We start from the raw sequence: 18469 nt of genomic DNA, 5'->3' as shown, positions 1-18469 counted from the left end.
ACGAAAAAGTGACCAAAAAATATGAAAAAGTGACAAATATTTTATTGAAAAAAACCAAAACAAAAATGTGACAGAAAAGTCCGAAAAAGTGACAAAAAAATTGATAAAACACAATGAAAAAGTGCCAAAAATTCTATAAAAACAACAAAACAGTGACAAAAACCCTATGAAAAAGCTTTTAGATTTGGGCCGATCTGAACTGGGGAAAAGGCGCTTGGTTACGGTGATGTTACGGTGATATTTAAGTGATAATTAAAGTGATATTTCTGAACACATCCGTCCTAATGCAAAAGAACTCTCCGTCCCCGCTCCAAACGCCTGTGTTCTCCGGACTCGCGCTCGGATTGGCTCGGCTCTTCTCGGCTCCGCTCGGCCAATGGGAAACACCGTCCGCTTCAGACGCCTGTTGTTTCGCTCCGAGGCGGAGGGGAAGCAGCTCCGTCGATGAATGTGAGTAACGAGTATCAAAATGTCAAACATTTCTGCCCCGAAACCGGATCAAACTCGGCCCGGTTCACGGGGGGGCGGCTCGGCGGCGCCTCCGCGGCCGGGTCTGAGCGCCCCAGAGGCGGGTTAGCTTAGCTCGAAGGGTCGCTGTTTTTACCGTCGCGGCGAAAACGGGCAGTTGTTTATGAGGAAAATGTGGAGCCGCCGTGTCTTTGTGAATCCGCCGCTAAAGAAAGACCCACGAGCCTCTGCGGCCGTGTCCCCCGGTGTTTCTGGGGGAGGTTATCCCGCCTGAGGAGCCCCGGTGTCGGCGTGAGGTCGCTTTAAATCGACACAAACCGGAGCTAAAGCTAAAGCTAAATTTAGCCCCCGAGAGTGAACCGTGAACCGCGTCTGACGAGGCTCTCCCCCCCCCCCCCCGTTCCTCCCGGTGTTCAGTGCGGTTGTGGTTCGTGTGGCTGTCGCTGGAGGTGGTACCGGTGCTCGGGCCGGGTCTGAGCCGGGTTTAGGGGCTGCTTTCGGGGCAGAGGAAAGTTGGCCCTGGAGCAGCTGACGCGGAGCCGCGATGGCGACAAAGCGGCAGCGGGAAGAAAACGCGTCGCCCCCCCCCCCTCACGAACACCGCCACGGACGCCTCCACCGGAACCGAGACCGGGCTTCAGTGGGTCTCACCGGGGGTGTAAGGCCCGGTTCTGTCGGTGACCGCGCGGGGCGGGGGGGGGGTCACGGCGGAAGAATGCTCCCCCGCGTGACGTTTCACCGCAGCGGCCGCGAAGTCCCGACTGATCCCGGTCCTTTTCTGCTCCAGACCGCACGAGACACCCTGTGGACACCTGTCAACCCCCCGCCGAACCCGCGAGCCCCCACCCGAACCGAGCTTTACCCAAATCTAAAAGCCTCTGGAATAAAGAGTAAAAAAAACACGACGAAAACGCAACAAAAGAGCGACAGAAACGTGACAGAAAAGCGACGCAGACGTGACGAAAACACGACAAAAAACCACAACAAAGTGACAAAAACAACAACAACTACAGTGGTAACAGCGACGCTAACCCGTGTTTGTGTTTCAGTGAGTTCCATCACGTTTCCGAGCTGGACTTCCTCAAATAACGGCAACATGAAGGTCAGTCACACCAGCAACACCGATGCTTCAGGCAGTGGAGGAGCCTGTATCCTGTATATTCACATGTTTCTGTGATGCTTCAGGCAGTGGAGGAGCCTGTATCCTGTATATTCACATGTTTCTGTGATGTTTCAGGCAGTGGAGGAGCCTGTATCCTGTATATAATCATGTTTCTGTGATGCTTCAGGCAGTGGAGGAGCCTGTATCCTGTATATTCACATGTTTCTGTGATGCTTCAGGCAGTGGAGGAGCCTGTATCCTGTATATTCACATGTTTCTGATGTTTCAGGCAGTGGAGGAGCCTGTATCCTGTATATTCACATGTTTCTGATGTTTCAGGCAGTGGAGGAGCCTGTATCCTGTATATTCACATGTTTCTGTGATGTTTCAGGCAGTGGAGGAGCCTGTATCCTATATATTCACATGTTTCTGTGATGTTTCAGGCAGTGGAGGAGCCTGTATCCTGTATATTCACATGTTTCTGTGATGTTTCAGGCAGTGGAGGAGCCTGTATCCTGTATATTCACATGTTTCTGATGTTTCAGGCAGTGGAGGAGCCTGTATCCTGTATATTCACATGTTTCTGTGATGTTTCAGGCAGTGGAGGAGCCTGTATCCTGTATATTCACATGTTTCTGTGATGTTTCAGGCAGTGGAGGAGCCTGTATCCCGTATATTCACATGTTTCTGTGATGTTTCAGGCAGTTGAGGAGCTTGTATCCTGTATATTCACATGTTTCTGTGATGTTTCAGGCAGTGGAGGAGCCTGTATCCTGTATATTCACATGTTTCTGTGATGTTTCAGGCAGTGGAGGAGCCTGTATCCTGTATATTCTCATGTTTCTGTGATGTTTCAGGCAGTGGAGGAGCCTGTATCCTGTATATTCACATGTTTCTGATGCTTCAGGCAGTTGAGGAGCCTGTATCCTGTTTATAATCATGTTTCTGTGATGTTTCAGGCAGTGGAGGAACCTGCCTGTCTGTCCGTGGGGACTGATGTCAGTGCGAAGTACAGAGGAGCGTTCTGTGAAGCAAAAATCAAAACGGTCAAACGCCTCGTCAAAGTCAAGGTCAGTCTCTGTCCCCAGTCCTCAGGTAGTCCTCCTGTAGACCCGTCCTCCTGTAGACCCGTCCTCCTGTAGACCAGTCCTCCTGTAGACCCGTCCTCCTGTAGACCCGTCCTCCTGTAGACCCGTCCTCCTGTAGACCAGTCCTCCTGTAGACCCGTCCTCCTGTAGACCCGTCCTCCTGTAGACCCGTCCTCCTGTAGACCCGTCCTCCTGTAGACCCGTCCTCCTGTAGACCCGTCCTCCTGTAGACCCGTCCTCCTGTAGACCCGTCCTCCTGTAGACCCGTCCTCCTGTAGACCCGTCCTCCTGTAGACCCGTCCTCCTGTAGACCCGTCCTCCTGTAGACCCGTCCTCCTGTAGACCCGTCCTCCTGTAGACCCGTCCTCCTGTAGACCCGTCCTCCTGTAGACCCGTCCTCCTGTAGACCAGTCCTCCTGTAGACCCGTCCTCCTGTAGACCAGTCCTCCTGTAGACCCGTCCTCCTGTAGACCAGTCCTCCTGTAGACCAGTCCTCCTGTAGACCCGTCCTCCTGTAGACCCGTCCTCCTGTAGACCCGTCCTCCTGTAGACCCGTCCTCCTGTAGACCCGTCCTCCTGTAGACCCGTCCTCCTGTAGACCAGTCCTCCTGTAGACCAGTCCTCCTGTAGACCCGTCCTGGACGTATGGACAGGGTTAAAGGAACAGGCCACCGTTTTTACATACTGAGATATGTTCTTACCTAACCTTAGCCGAGTTAATATATCCCCGTCTGGTCTTTGTCCGTGCGCTCACACATACGCAGCCTCTCCCACATGTCACATAGCTCCAAAAAAGCTCACGATAGAAGCTACCAAGCTCTTCCACGTGTTCCCTATTTAAATAAAGTTACGTGAAGTGTTTTCATGCGAAGTATATTTACACAGAAATGTAACATGTCGATTTTATAAGCAGATAAAAAGGGGAACTATATTGTGAGGCGTAATGATACAGGAGCACAGCGTCCGCGCAGTAACTCCTAAAGGTTATTGACGGAAGTGAGCGGGGAAGTCTTTAGGAGTTACTGCGCGGACGTTTTGCTCCTGTATCATTACGCCTCACAATATAGTTCCCCTTTTTATCTGCTTATAAAATCGACATGTTACATTTCTGTGTAAATATACTTGGCATGAAAACACTTCACGTAACCATATTTAAATAGGGAAAACGTGGAAGAGCTTGGTAGCTTCTATCTTGACCTGTTTTGGAGCTATAGAGGAGAGAGGGAGAGGCTAAATGCTAACGCCGTCTGCGCTGTGTTTACGTGACTGAAGATCAGACAGGTCCTAAAGAACTCGTCACAGCTCAGGTAAGAACATATCTCAGTGTGGAAAAACACCGGCCTGTTCCTTTAACCGTTTCCAATAGAAATGTAAAGCTCGTATGTTATTCACAGTAGCTAACCTAGCTGCTCACTCTCCTCTACAAACATTTATCAAAGGTTTTGTTTTGGCCAAAAACATTGAAATTAAACAAGTTTCCTCTGACACAGCGCCCGCTGAGACTGAGCACAAACTAATCCAAGTTTTGTCACGCCTGTAGCTTTATATTGACAACAGCCGCGTGAAACATGAGAGCATCTGTAAGCTAACCTGTAAAGCTAACCTGTAAGCTAACCTGTAAGCGAACATAGAAGCTAACATAGAGGCTAACATAGAAGCTAACATAGAGACTAACATAGCCACATTTACTGTGAGGCTAAGCTGACCGGGCAGATGTGGCTCTGTGCGCTCTGCACTCGTGGTCAGTGAGGGGAGGGCTGACCTCTCAGGTGTGGTCATTGGGTGGTCCTCTTTGTAGAAGGTTCATACTGTCTTCTTAGGTTAAGGCTATTATAGTTTTGTTTCTTATAGTAAGACAGAAAGGTTTAGTTTACCTGCTTGACTAGTTTCGATCACTTCCTGTGATCTTCCTCAGAAGCGACTCCTGTCGTGGTTTCTGCTGGTCAGAGACGTTAACGTTGGCAAGTTTAACTGAACGTGTCCAGAGACTTGCAGCTAATCAACATTGCCAAACCATGTGTTCGCTTTCAGTCGCTGCTGAAGATAAACTGATACCAGCTGGTAAAGGGAGGCATATTCTGCAGTGTGTGTTTTATTTCTATAAATAGTCAATACAAGTTTCAAATCTTTATTTAAAAATCTAAAATGTAACAATATTTGATCCTTTTATAATATAATTAAGAGCCAGTATCCTCTGATGTCAGAGCCTGATGTGGAGCTCCACATTCTGCACAAACCCTCTGACTCTGGTGAAGCTGAACCTTCAGAACCACAGAGGTTTAGTTAATACAGTCCATCATGTGCACCACACACATGTGGATCGTTTCAGTTCATTAATCATAGAATCTACGTGTTAAAAAATGGCCACAAACCGCGTGTTCCGCCGCGGCCCCGTGACCTTTCACCTTTCTCACTCTACGTGTGTGTGTGTGTGTGTGTGTGTGTGTGTGTGTGTGTGTGTGTGTTTGTGCAGGTGAACCTGAAGGCCGAGGGCACGTCTCAGGTGGTGCAGGACGACCAGGTCAAAGGGCCTCTGAGGGTGAGTCTGACCTCTGACCTCTGACCTTACAGTACCGGGTTCGTACAGGCCTGGAAATCCTGGAAAAGTTTTGGAATTTTGAGAAAAGGTATTTCAGAATCCTACAATATAGTAGAAAACATAATGGGTAAATCAAAAGTAAATGAGGAATCCCGGCACATTGTGATTCAGGCAGTGGTTCGTCCTGGTTTGCTCTGAAGGAGCTGCCGGGTGAGCTGAACAGCTAATGCAGCTGAAATCACAATCATGCACTTCTGGAGGACATTATTGGAGCTGCTTCATAATAATAATAATAATATAATAATAATATAATAATAACACGAACACAAGACCAGAGGAAGCAAAGCGGAGAAGAGAAAGTCTAGCTACTCCTGCGTGTAACTGTGGAAATGCAGACGACGTGAAGGAGACGGACTTTTCCTCAGGCGAGTGAAGAATCACAGACCTGGTTTCTCCGCTCTTACATGTAAGTGTTTAAATCGGCTACATTAGATCACGAGGACTCCGGTGCTTTATACACGCATGTTCTTAGGCAGTAACGTAACAACAGGACTATAGCAGGTCCCGCGCGCTGCACACGGACGCTCTCAGAGCATCAAACTGAAACAGAAGCTTCACCTGTCTGTCCGAGCCGCTGCCCGAGCGCTTCAGGACACCCCAGACTCACAGCAACAACACTCCAACAAAAACTACTGTTTGTTTTATCACAATCGCGTCGTGTGTTGAACAACGTCACGTTAGTAAAATAAATCCTGCAGTTCTATCGTCTCCGTGTCAGAGGAGGTTAAAGACGCCTCTCCGGAGGTTCGCCTTCACAGCAGTGTTATAAAGATTCTGTAACGTTGCTATAACGTCAGGCGTGGACAGGATCAGTATTTTATCCTGGCTTTTGCAGTCACTGCTCACTCCAGTGAGAAACTACTGCCACAAAGCAGAGCCAACCATTGTTTCAAATCCTCAAACAGTAAAAAGTAAAATGTGAATCCTCAGAGTTACAGAATATTACTCCACTCCCCGTCATGTACCACAATATTTAGCAGAAAGCCTGTTTTTCTTACTGAAGTAAAAGTCAATAACAGAACAGCTTCCTGAGTTTGCAGCCCAGTCAGGAGGCGCCTGGTCATGGTCTCAGTATCATTGATCTTTCTCTGGTCTCGACGACAGTCGGCCTGATCTTAAATGATGACGGCACTGGGTCCTGTTGGGTCCTGTTGGGTCCTGTTGGGTCCTGTTGGGTCCTGTTGGGTCCTGTTGGGTCCTGTTGGGTCCTGTTGGGTCCTGGAAATGTTAAGGGTCATGGAAAACCTCCAGAGCAAATCTGTACGAACCCTGACCTTACAGACTGAACACTGACCTGAGGGGGCGTGGCCTTACAGAACAGACTGACCTGAGGGGGCGTGGCCTTACAGAACAGACTGAACACTGACCTGAGGGGGCGTGGCCTTACAGAACAGACTGACCTGAGGGGCGTGGCCTTACAGAACAGACTGACCTGAGGGGGCGTGGCCTTACAGAACAGACTGACCTGAGGGGGCGTGGCCTTACAGAACATACTGACCTGAGGGGCGTGGCCTTACAGAACAGACTGACCTGAGGGGGCGTGGCCTTACAGAACAGACTGACCTGAGGGGGCGTGGCCTTACAGAACAGACTGACCTGAGGGGGCGTGGCCTTACAGAACAGACTGACCTGAGGGGGCGTGGCCTTACAGAACAGACTGACCTGAGGGGGCGTGGCCTTACAGAACAGACTGACCTGAGGGGGCGTGGCCTTACAGTAACAGACTGACCAGAGGGGGCGTGGCCTTACAGAACAGACTGACCTGAGGGGGCGTGGCCTTACAGAACAGACTGACCTGAGGGGGCGTGGCCTTACAGAACAGACTGACCTGAGGGGGCGTGGTCTTACAGAACAGACTGACCTGAGGGGGCGTGGCCTTACAGAACAGACTGACCTGAGGGGGCGTGGCCTTACAGAACAGACTGACCTGAGGGGGCGTGGCCTTACAGAACAGACTGACCTGAGGGGGCGTGGCCTTACAGAACAGACTGACCTGAGGGGGCGTGGCCTGTGTCTCCTGTAGGTGGGGTCTGTGGTGGAGGTGAGGACGACTGAAGGAGGAAGCTCTGAGGCCGTGATCAGTAAACTGACGGACGCCAGCCTGTACACCGTGGGTAAGTCACATGACACGCTGTAGAAACACGCGTTAAACACGCTGTAAACACGCTGTGAACACGCTGTGACTCCGTGTCTGCCTCAGTGTTCGACGATGGCGATGAGAAGACTCTGCGCAGGACGTCTCTGTGTCTGAAAGGAGAGAGACACTTCGCCGAGAGCGAGGTCAGTGCTGCTTCAGGAACGAGGAGGTCAGATCTGTGTTTAACGCTCAGACCAAACGCCTCCTGCACATACATGTGATATATGACCATCACACACATGTGATATATGACCATCACATACATGTGATATATGACCATCACATACATGTGATATATGACCATCACACACATGTGATATATGACCATCACATACATGTGATATATGACCATCACACACATGTGATATATGACCATCACATACATGTGATATATGACCATCACATACATGTGATATATGACCATCACATACATGTGATATATGACCATCACACACATGTGATATATGACCATCACACACATGTGATATATGACCATCACATACATGTGATATATGACCATCACATACATGTGATATATGACCATCACACACATGTGATATATGACCATCACACACATGTGATATATGACCATCACATACATGTGATATATGACTATCACACACATGTGATATATGACCATCACATACATGTGATATATGACCATCACATACATGTGATATATGACCATCACACACATGTGATATATGACCATCACATACATGTGATATATGACCATCACACACATGTGATATATGACCATCACATACATGTGATATATGACCATCACATACATGTGATATATGACCATCACACACATGTGATATATGACCATCACATACATGTGATATATGACCATCACACACATGTGATATATGACCATCACATACATGTGATATATGACCATCACACACATGTGATATATGACCATCACACACATGTGATATATGACCATCACATACATGTGATATATGACCATCACACACATGTGATATATGACCATCACACACACATATGTGCAGAAATATAATATATATTGATCACACACATTTGATCCTCCGGGCTAACCAGAGCTAACCAGAGCTAACCAGAGCTAGCTGCAGCTAACCGGAGCTAACCAGAGCTAGCTGCAGCTAACCGGAGCTAACCGGAGCTAGCTGCAGCTAACCGGAGCTAACCGGAGCTAACTGCAGCTAACCGGAGCTTAAGACCGTCCCACACGCAGATGCTTCATGATGCCTCTGACAGGAGACGATGGTCCTTGATGGTCCTTGGTTCTCCTGTGACCTGCTGCTCCTGGACAGACGTGACCTCATCACTAAAGGTCTGGGCGTCTGCAGAGAAAGTGAAGCGTGTGTTTGGCTCCTGATTCCTCAGTGTCTCCATAACCATGACACGCGTGTGAAAGAAGCACGAGGCTCAGACTGGGAACACGCTCTATAACACACTTCACTGTAAAACACTTCACTGTAAAACACTTCACTGTAAAACACTTCTCTGTAAACACTTCACTGTAAAACACTTCACTGTAAAACACTTCACTGTAAAACACTTCACTGTAAAACACTTCACTGTAAAACACTTCACTGTAAACACTTCACTGTAAAACACTTCACTGTAAAACACTTCACTGTAAACACTTCACTGTAAAACACTTCACTGTAAAACACTTCACTGTAAAACACTTCACTGTAAAACACTTCACTGTAAAACACTTCACTGTAAAACACTTCACTGTAAAACACTTCACTGTAAAACACTTCACTGTAAAACACTTCACTGTAAAACACTTCACTGTAAAACACTTCACTGTAAAACACTTCACTGTAAAACACTTCACTGTAAAACACTTCACTGTAAAACACTTCACTGTAAAACACTTCACTGTAAAACACTTCACTGTAAAACACTTCACTGTAAAACACTTCACTGTAAACACTTCACTGTAAAACACTTCACTGTAAAACACTTCACTGTAAAACACTTCACTGTAAAACACTGTAAAACACTTCTCTGTAAAACACTTCACTGTAAAACACTTCACTGTAAAACACTTCACTGTAAAACACTTCACTGTAAACACTTCACTGTAAACACTTCACTGTAAACACTTCACTGTAAAACACTTCTCTGTAAAACACTTCTCTGTAAAACACTTCACTGTAAACACTTCACTGTAAAACACTTCACTGTAAAACACTTCACTGTAACACACTTCACTGTAAACACTTCACTGTAAAACACTTTACTGTAAAACACTTCACTGTAAAACACTTCACTGTAAAACACTTCACTGTAAAACACTTCACTGTAAAACACTTCACTGTAAAACACTTCACTGTAAACACTTCACTGTAAAACACTGTAAAACACTTCTCTGTAAAACACTTCACTGTAAACACTTCACTGTAAAACACTTCACTGTAAAACACTTCACTGTAAAACACTTCACTGTAAACACTTCACTGTAAAACACTTCACTGTAAAACACTTCACTGTAAAACACTTCACTGTAAACACTTCACTGTAAACACTTCACTGTAACACACTTCACTGTAAACACTTCACTGTAAACACTTCTCTGTAAAACACTTCACTGTAAACACTTCACTGTAAACACACTTCACTGTAACACACTTCACTGTAAACACTTCACTGTAAACACTTCACTGTAAACATTTCACTGTAAAACACTTCACTGTAAAACACTTCACTGTAAAACACTTCACTGTAACACACTTCACTGTAAACACTTCACTGTAAACACTTCACTGTAAACACTTCACTGTAAAACACTTCACTGTAAAACACTTCACTGTAAAACACTTCACTGTAAACACTTCACTGTAAAACACTTCACTGTAAAACACTTCACTGTAAACACTTCACTGTAAACACTTCACTGTAAACACTTCTCTGTAAAACACTTCACTGTAAACACTTCACTGTAACACACTTCACTGTAACACACTTCACTGTAAACACTTCTCTGTAACACACTTCACTGTAACACACTTCACTGTAACACACTTCTCTGTAACACACTTCACTGTAAACACTTCTCTGTAAAACACTTCACTGTAAAACACTTCTCTGTAAAACACTTCACTGTAAACACTTCTCTGTAAAACACTTCACTGTAAAACACTTCACTGTAAACACTTCACTGTAAACACTTCACTGTAAACACTTCTCTGTAAAACACTTCACTGTAAACACTTCACTGTAACACACTTCACTGTAACACACTTCACTGTAAACACTTCACTGTAACACACTTCACTGTAACACACTTCACTGTAAACACTTCTCTGTAACACACTTCACTGTAACACACTTCACTGTAAACACTTCTCTGTAAAACACTTCACTGTAAAACACTTCACTGTAAACACTTCACTGTAAAACACTTCTCTGTAAAACACTTCACTGTAAAACACTTCTCTGTAAAACACTTCACTGTAAACACTTCACTGTAAAACACTTCACTGTAAAACACTTCACTGTAAAACACTTCACTGTAAAACACTTCACTGTAAACACTTCACTGTAAAACACTTCACTGTAAAACACTGTAAAACACTTCTCTGTAAAACACTTCACTGTAAAACACTTCACTGTAAAACACTTCACTGTAAAACACTTCACTGTAAACACTTCACTGTAAAACACTTCACTGTAAAACACTGTAAAACACTTCACTGTAAAACACTTCACTGTAAAACACTTCACTGTAAACACTTCACTGTAAACACTTCTCTGTAAACACTTCACTGTAAAACACTTCACTGTAAAACACTTCACTGTAAAACACTTCACTGTAAAACACTTCACTGTAAACACTTCACTGTAAAACACTTCACTGTAAAACACTTCACTGTAAAACACTTCACTGTAAAACACTTCACTGTAAACACTTCACTGTAAACACTTCACTGTAAAACACTTCACTGTAAAACACTTCACTGTAAAACACTTCACTGTAAAACACTTCACTGTAAAACACTTCACTGTAAAACACTTCACTGTAAAACACTTCTCTGTAAACACTTCACTGTAAAACACTTCACTGTAAAACACTTCACTGTAAAACACTTCACTGTAAAACACTTCACTGTAAAACACTTCACTGTAAACACTTCACTGTAAACACTTCTCTGTAAAACACTTCACTGTAAACACTTCTCTGTAAACACTTCTCTGTAAACACTTCACTGTAAAACACTTCACTGTAAAACACTTCACTGTAAAACACTTCACTGTAAAACACTTCACTGTAAACACTTCACTGTAAAACACTTCACTGTAAACACTTCACTGTAAACACTTCACTGTAAAACACTTCACTGTAAAACACTTCACTGTAAAACACTTCACTGTAAACACTTCTCTGTAAAACACTTCACTGTAAACACTTCACTGTAAAACACTTCTCTGTAAAACACTTCACTGTAAAACACTTCACTGTAAACACTTCACTGTAAAACACTTCTCTGTAAAACACTTCACTGTAAAACACTTCTCTGTAAAACACTTCACTGTAAAACACTTCACTGTAAAACACTTCTCTGTAAAACACTTCACTGTAAAACACTTCACTGTAAAACACTTCACTGTAAAACACTTCACTGTAAAACACTTCACTGTAAAACACTTCACTGTAAAACACTTCACTGTAAAACACTTCACTGTAAACACTTCACTGTAAACACTTCACTGTAAAACACTTCACTGTAAAACACTTCACTGTAAACACTTCACTGTAAACACTTCACTGTAAACACTTCTCTGTAAAACACTTCACTGTAAACACTTCACTGTAAAACACTTCTCTGTAAAACACTACTCTGTAAACACTTCACTGTAAAACACTTCACTGTAAAACACTTCACTGTAAAACACTACTCTGTAAACACTTCACTGTAAAACACTTCACTGTAAAACACTTCACTGTAAAACACTTCACTGTAAACACTTCACTGTAAAACACTTCACTGTAAAACACTTCACTGTAAAACACTTCACTGTAAACACTTCACTGTAAAACACTTCACTGTAAAACACTTCACTGTAAAACACTTCTCTGTAAAACACTTCTCTGTAAACACTTCACTGTAAACACTTCACTGTAAAACACTTCACTGTAAAACACTTCACTGTAAACACTTCACTGTAAACACTTCACTGTAAACACTTCACTGTAAAACACTTCTCTGTAAACACTTCACTGTAAACACTTCACTGTAAAACACTTCACTGTAAAACACTTCACTGTAAAACACTTCACTGTAAACACTTCACTGTAAAACACTTCACTGTAAAACACTTCACTGTAAAACACTTCACTGTAAAACACTTCACTGTAAACACTTCACTGTAAAACACTTCACTGTAAACACTTCACTGTAAACACTTCACTGTAAAACACTTCACTGTAAAACACTTCACTGTAAAACACTTCACTGTAAACACTTCACTGTAAACACTTCTCTGTAAAACACTTCACTGTAAACACTTCACTGTAAAACACTTCTCTGTAAAACACTTCACTGTAAAACACTTCACTGTAAACACTTCACTGTAAAACACTTCTCTGTAAAACACTTCACTGTAAAACACTTCTCTGTAAAACACTTCACTGTAAAACACTTCACTGTAAAACACTTCTCTGTAAAACACTTCACTGTAAAACACTTCACTGTAAAACACTTCACTGTAAAACACTTCACTGTAAAACACTTCACTGTAAAACACTTCACTGTAAAACACTTCACTGTAAAACACTTCACTGTAAAACACTTCACTGTAAACACTTCACTGTAAAACACTTCACTGTAAAACACTTCACTGTAAACACTTCACTGTAAACACTTCACTGTAAACACTTCTCTGTAAAACACTTCACTGTAAACACTTCACTGTAAAACACTTCTCTGTAAAACACTACTCTGTAAACACTTCACTGTAAAACACTTCACTGTAAAACACTTCACTGTAAACACTTCACTGTAAAACACTACTCTGTAAACACTTCACTGTAAAACACTTCACTGTAAAACACTTCACTGTAAAACACTTCACTGTAAACACTTCACTGTAAAACACTTCACTGTAAAACACTTCACTGTAAAACACTTCACTGTAAACACTTCACTGTAAAACACTTCACTGTAAAACACTTCACTGTAAAACACTTCACTGTAAAACACTTCTCTGTAAACACTTCACTGTAAACACTTCACTGTAAAACACTTCACTGTAAAACACTTCACTGTAAACACTTCACTGTAAACACTTCACTGTAAACACTTCACTGTAAAACACTTCTCTGTAAACACTTCACTGTAAACACTTCACTGTAAAACACTTCTCTGTAAAACACTTCACTGTAAACACTTCACTGTAAAACACTTCACTGTAAACACTTCACTGTAACACACTTCACTGTAAACACTTCACTGTAACACACTTCACTGTAAACACTTCACTGTAAAACACTTCACTGTAAACACTTCACTGTAAACACTTCTCTGTAAAACACTTCACTGTAAAACACTTCACTGTAAAACACTTCTCTGTAAAACACTTCACTGTAAAACACTTCACTGTAAAACACTTCACTGTAAACACTTCACTGTAAAACACTTCACTGTAAACACTTCACTGTAACACACTTCACTGTAAACACTTCACTGTAAAACACTTCACTGTAAAACACTTCACTGTAAAACACTTCACTGTAAAACACTTCACTGTAAACACTTCACTGTAAAACACTTCACTGTAAACACTTCACTGTAAAACACTTCACTGTAAACACTTCACTGTAACACACTTCACTGTAAAACACTTCACTGTAAAACACTTCACTGTAAAACACTTCACTGTAAAACACTTCACTGTAAAACACTTCACTGTAAACACTTCACTGTAAAACACTTCACTGTAAAACACTTCACTGTAAACACTTCACTGTAAAACACTTCACTGTAAAACACTTCACTGTAAAACACTTCACTTTAAACCATCACAAAGACTTAAAGAAGAACTAACTCTAACCATGAGGGAAGTTTCAGTAAAGTCATTCAAATGAGCCATGAACCGAAACAGCTTAGTAATAATATCAGAAATAATAATCATGACAAAGGACAATGTTCACATGTGTAGAAATGTAAATATATTCACACAATACAATAATCCCTGTGTTTCAGTCTGAAATATCAATCCTAATAATAATGAAACAGCTCCAGTTTTATCTGAACTAAAGCAGACTAAAACCTTTGAGTTTCCTGGACTAAACCTGGTCTAACCCTGGTCTAAACCTGGTCTAAACCTGGTCTAACCTGAGACTAACTCCTGTGTTTCTCCTCAGACTCTGGATCAGCTCCCGCTCACCAACCCCGAGCACTTCGGGACGCCTGTGATCGGGAAGAAGTCCAACAGGGGGCGCCGCTCGTCCCAGGCCGTGTGAGTGTCTGTCCCCCCCCCCCCCCCCCCCCCAGATTAAAACATAGGCTGTATCCGAATGTCCACCCTAGTCCCTAACCCCTCATTCACTACACAGGCCCGCACTATATAGTGACTATATAGTGACTATATAGTGACTATATAGTGACTATATAGTCACTATATAGTCACTATATAGTCACTATATAGTGACTATATAGGGGATACTGTGGACATTCGGATACAGCCCTAGTATTTGAGTGTTTTCCTGTAGAAACCCCCCCTCTGACCTCTGACCTCTGACCCCTCAGAGCCGATGAGGAGAACGAGTCGTCTTCGTCTGAGGAGGAGGATGAGGAGCGCAGAGTCGCTGAGGAGCTGCTGGGGAAGGTCTGCTCCGTGGACGGTCCTGAACCCGGGGGGCTGGTCCTGGTGAGTCCTGGGTTAGACCAAACCTGGTCCTGTGTTAGACCAAACCTGGTCCTGTGTTAGACCAAACCTGGTCCTGGGTTAGACCAAACCTGGTCCTGGGTTAGTCCAAACCTGGTCCTGTGTTAGTCCAAACCTGGTCCTGTGTTAGTCCAAACCTGGTCCTGTGTTAGTCCAAACCTGGTCCTGTGTTAGTCCAAACCTGGTCCTGGGTTAGACCAAACCTGGTCCTGTGTTAGACCAAACCTGGTCCTGGGTTAGTCCAAACCTGGTCCTGTGTTAGACCAAACCTGGTCCTGTGTTAGACCAAACCTGGTCCTGGGTTAGTCCAAACCTGGTCCTGTGTTAGTCCAAACCTGGTCCTGTGTTAGTCCAAACCTGGTCCTGTGTTAGTCCAAACCTGGTCCTGTGTTAGTCCAAACCTGGTCCTGGGTTAGACCAAACCTGGTCCTGTGTTAGACCAAACCTGGTCCTGGGTTAGTCCAAACCTGGTCCTGTGTTAGACCAAACCTGGTCCTGTGTTAGACCAAACCTGGTCCTGGGTTAGTCCAAACCTGGTCCTGGGTTAGACCAAACCTGGTCCTGTGTTAGACCAAACCTGGTCCTGGGTTAGTCCAAACCTGGTCCTGTGTTAGACCAAACCTGGTCCTGGGTTAGTCCAAACCTGGTCCTGTGTTAGTCCAAACCTGGTCCTGGGTTAGTCCTGAGCTCTAACCTCCTGTGCCTCTGTGGCGCCCCCTGCAGGTGGTGTCCCCGGGCTGTAACGAGGAGCTGCAGGTGAAGAAGGATCACTGTCTGGTTCGCTCGTTTGCAGACGGAAAGTTGTGAGTTTTAAACATTAAAGCTTCAGTGTTTCTGGTTTGTTCAGTGTTTCTGGTTTGTTCAGTGTTTCTGGTTTGTTTAGTCTGAACCTGTTTGTCCTCAGCTCCACAGCGCCTCACCGGAACCTCAACACGCTGGTTTCCACCTCGGCCTGCAAGCTCTCCAACAGGACAGGTACACACACACACACACACACACACACACACACACACACACACACACACACTCTCCAACAGGACAGGTACACACACGCTAGCCCACTGTTAGCCTGTTAGCTTCTTGGTGACTCCATGAGTGTGTATTGGTGAAAGTTCCGTAGTTCTGCTTTAAGCCGCTGTACAGACTCGTCCCTCGTCACTGACCCCTGTCACTGACGGCGCCCCCTGCAGGTGCGGAGGCCGCCCAGTGCTTCCTGAGGTCGGGGGCGGTGCCGAACGTCTGGAAGATGGACCTGAGTCAGATCCTGGAGTCTTCATCAGACAGCGACGACAAGCACAGCGAAGAGGAGGAGGCGGAGGAGGAGAAGAAGAGGAAGGCTGCAGCGGAGGCGGAGGTGAGGAGGAGGGAGGGGGGGAGGGAGGGGGGAGGAGGAGGAGGAGGAGAGGAGGAGGGAGGGGGGGAGAGAGGAGGAGGAGGAGGAGAAGAGGAAGGCTGCAGCGGAGGCGGAGGTGAGGAGGAGGGAGGGGGGAGGAGGAGGAGGAGAAGAGGAAGGCTGCAGCGGAGGTGGAGGTGAGGAGGGGGGAGGGGGGGGAGGAGAAGGAGGAGGAGGAGAAGAGGAAGGCTGCAGCGGAGGCGGAGGTGAGGAGGAGGGAGGGGGGGAGAGGAGGAGGAGAAGGAGAAGGCTGCAGCGGAGGCGGAGGTGAGGAGGGGGGAGGGGGGAGAGGAGGAGGAGGAGGAGGAGGAGAAGAGGAAGGCTGCAGCGGAGGCGGAGGTGAGGAGGAGGGAGGGGGGGAGAGGAGGAGGAGAAGGAGAAGGCTGCAGCGGAGGCGGAGGTGAGGAGGGGGGAGGGGGGAGAGGAGGAGGAGGAGGAGGAGGAGAAGAGGAAGGCTGCAGCGGAGGCGGAGGTGAGGAGGAGGGAGGGGGGGAGAGGAGGAGGAGAAGGAGAAGGCTGCAGCGGAGGCGGAGGTGAGGAGGGGGGAGGGGGGAGAGGAGGAGGAGGAGGAGGAGAAGAGGAAGGCTGCAGCGGAGGCGGAGGTGAGGAGGGGGAGGGGGGGAGGAGGAGCTCCTGATGTTAACGTTTCTCCGGTGTCTCCTTCAGCCCGAGGAGGAGTTGGACCCAGAGGAGCGAGACCTCTTCCTGCAGCAGCTCTACAAGTTCATGGAGGACAGAGGTACTTCAGTAGTACTGCACACATGTAGTACTGCACACATGGATTACTGCACACATGTACTACTGCACACATGTAGTACTGCACACATGTAGTACTTCAGTAGCTCTGCACACATGGAGTACTTCAGTAGCTCTGCACACATGTAGTACTTCAGTAGCTCTGCACACATGTAGTACTTCAGTAGCTCTGCACACATGTAGTACTTCAGTAGCTCTGCACACATGTAGTACTTCAGTAGTACTGCACACATGTAGTACTGCACACATGTAGTACTTCAGTAGCTCTGCACACATGTAGTACTTCAGTAGTACTGCACACATGTAGTACTTCAGTAGCACTGCACACATGTAGTACTTCAGTAGCTCTGCACACATGTAGTACTTCAGTAGCTCTGCACACATGTAGTACTTCAGTAGTACTGCACACATGTAGTACTTCAGTAGCTCTGCACACATGTAGTACTTCAGTAGTACTGCACACATGTAGTACTTCAGTAGTACTGCACACATGTAGTACTTCAGTAGTACTGCACACATGTAGTACTTCAGTAGTACTGCACACATGTAGTACTTCAGTAGTACTGCACACATGTAGTACTTCAGTAGTACTGCACACATGTAGTACTTCAGTAGCTCTGCACACATGTAGTACTTCAGTAGTACTGCACACATGTAGTACTTCAGTAGTACTGCACACATGTAGTACTTCAGTAGTACTGCACACATGTAGTACTTCAGTAGTACTGCACACATGTAGTACTTCAGTAGTACTGCACACATGTAGTACTTCAGTAGCTCTGCACACATGTAGTACTTCAGTAGTACTGCACACATGTTTGTTTCCGTCGTTCGTTGTTTTTGATGTATCTGTGTCTCCGTAGCGACGCCCATAAACAAACCGCCCGTTCTCGGCTACAAAGACCTGAACCTGTTCAAACTGTTCCGCCTGGTGACGCAGCACGGCGGCTACGGCGGCATCGAGTCCGGCGCCGTCTGGAAGCAGATCTACATGGACCTGGGCATCCCCGTGCTCAACTCTGCTGCGGCCTAC

General features: G+C 45.4%; 1 protein-coding gene across 1 annotated transcript; it reads left to right on the top strand.

Annotated features, from left to right (window-relative positions):
- Window positions 1–257: 257 nt before the first annotated feature.
- On the top strand, window positions 258–18463 carry LOC306982787 (AT-rich interactive domain-containing protein 4A-like; the record flags this gene model as incomplete). Its single annotated transcript, XM_079583240.1, has 13 exons — window positions 258–450; window positions 1518–1570; window positions 2530–2640; window positions 5132–5197; window positions 7281–7371; window positions 7458–7537; window positions 14764–14858; window positions 15149–15269; window positions 16011–16090; window positions 16192–16262; window positions 16478–16641; window positions 17347–17419; window positions 18300–18463. Coding segments are annotated over exons 1-13 (1335 nt in total), but the record flags the coding sequence as incomplete, so codon positions are not given.
- Window positions 18464–18469: the final 6 nt, after the last annotated feature.

Source organism: Gobius niger (genome assembly GCF_951799975.1).
Source record: "Gobius niger genome assembly, contig: SCAFFOLD_233, whole genome shotgun sequence".
Lineage (NCBI taxonomy): Eukaryota > Metazoa > Chordata > Actinopteri > Gobiiformes > Gobiidae > Gobius > Gobius niger.
Note: the sequence above shows the minus strand (reverse complement) of the source record. Positions and strands in the feature narration are given on the sequence as shown.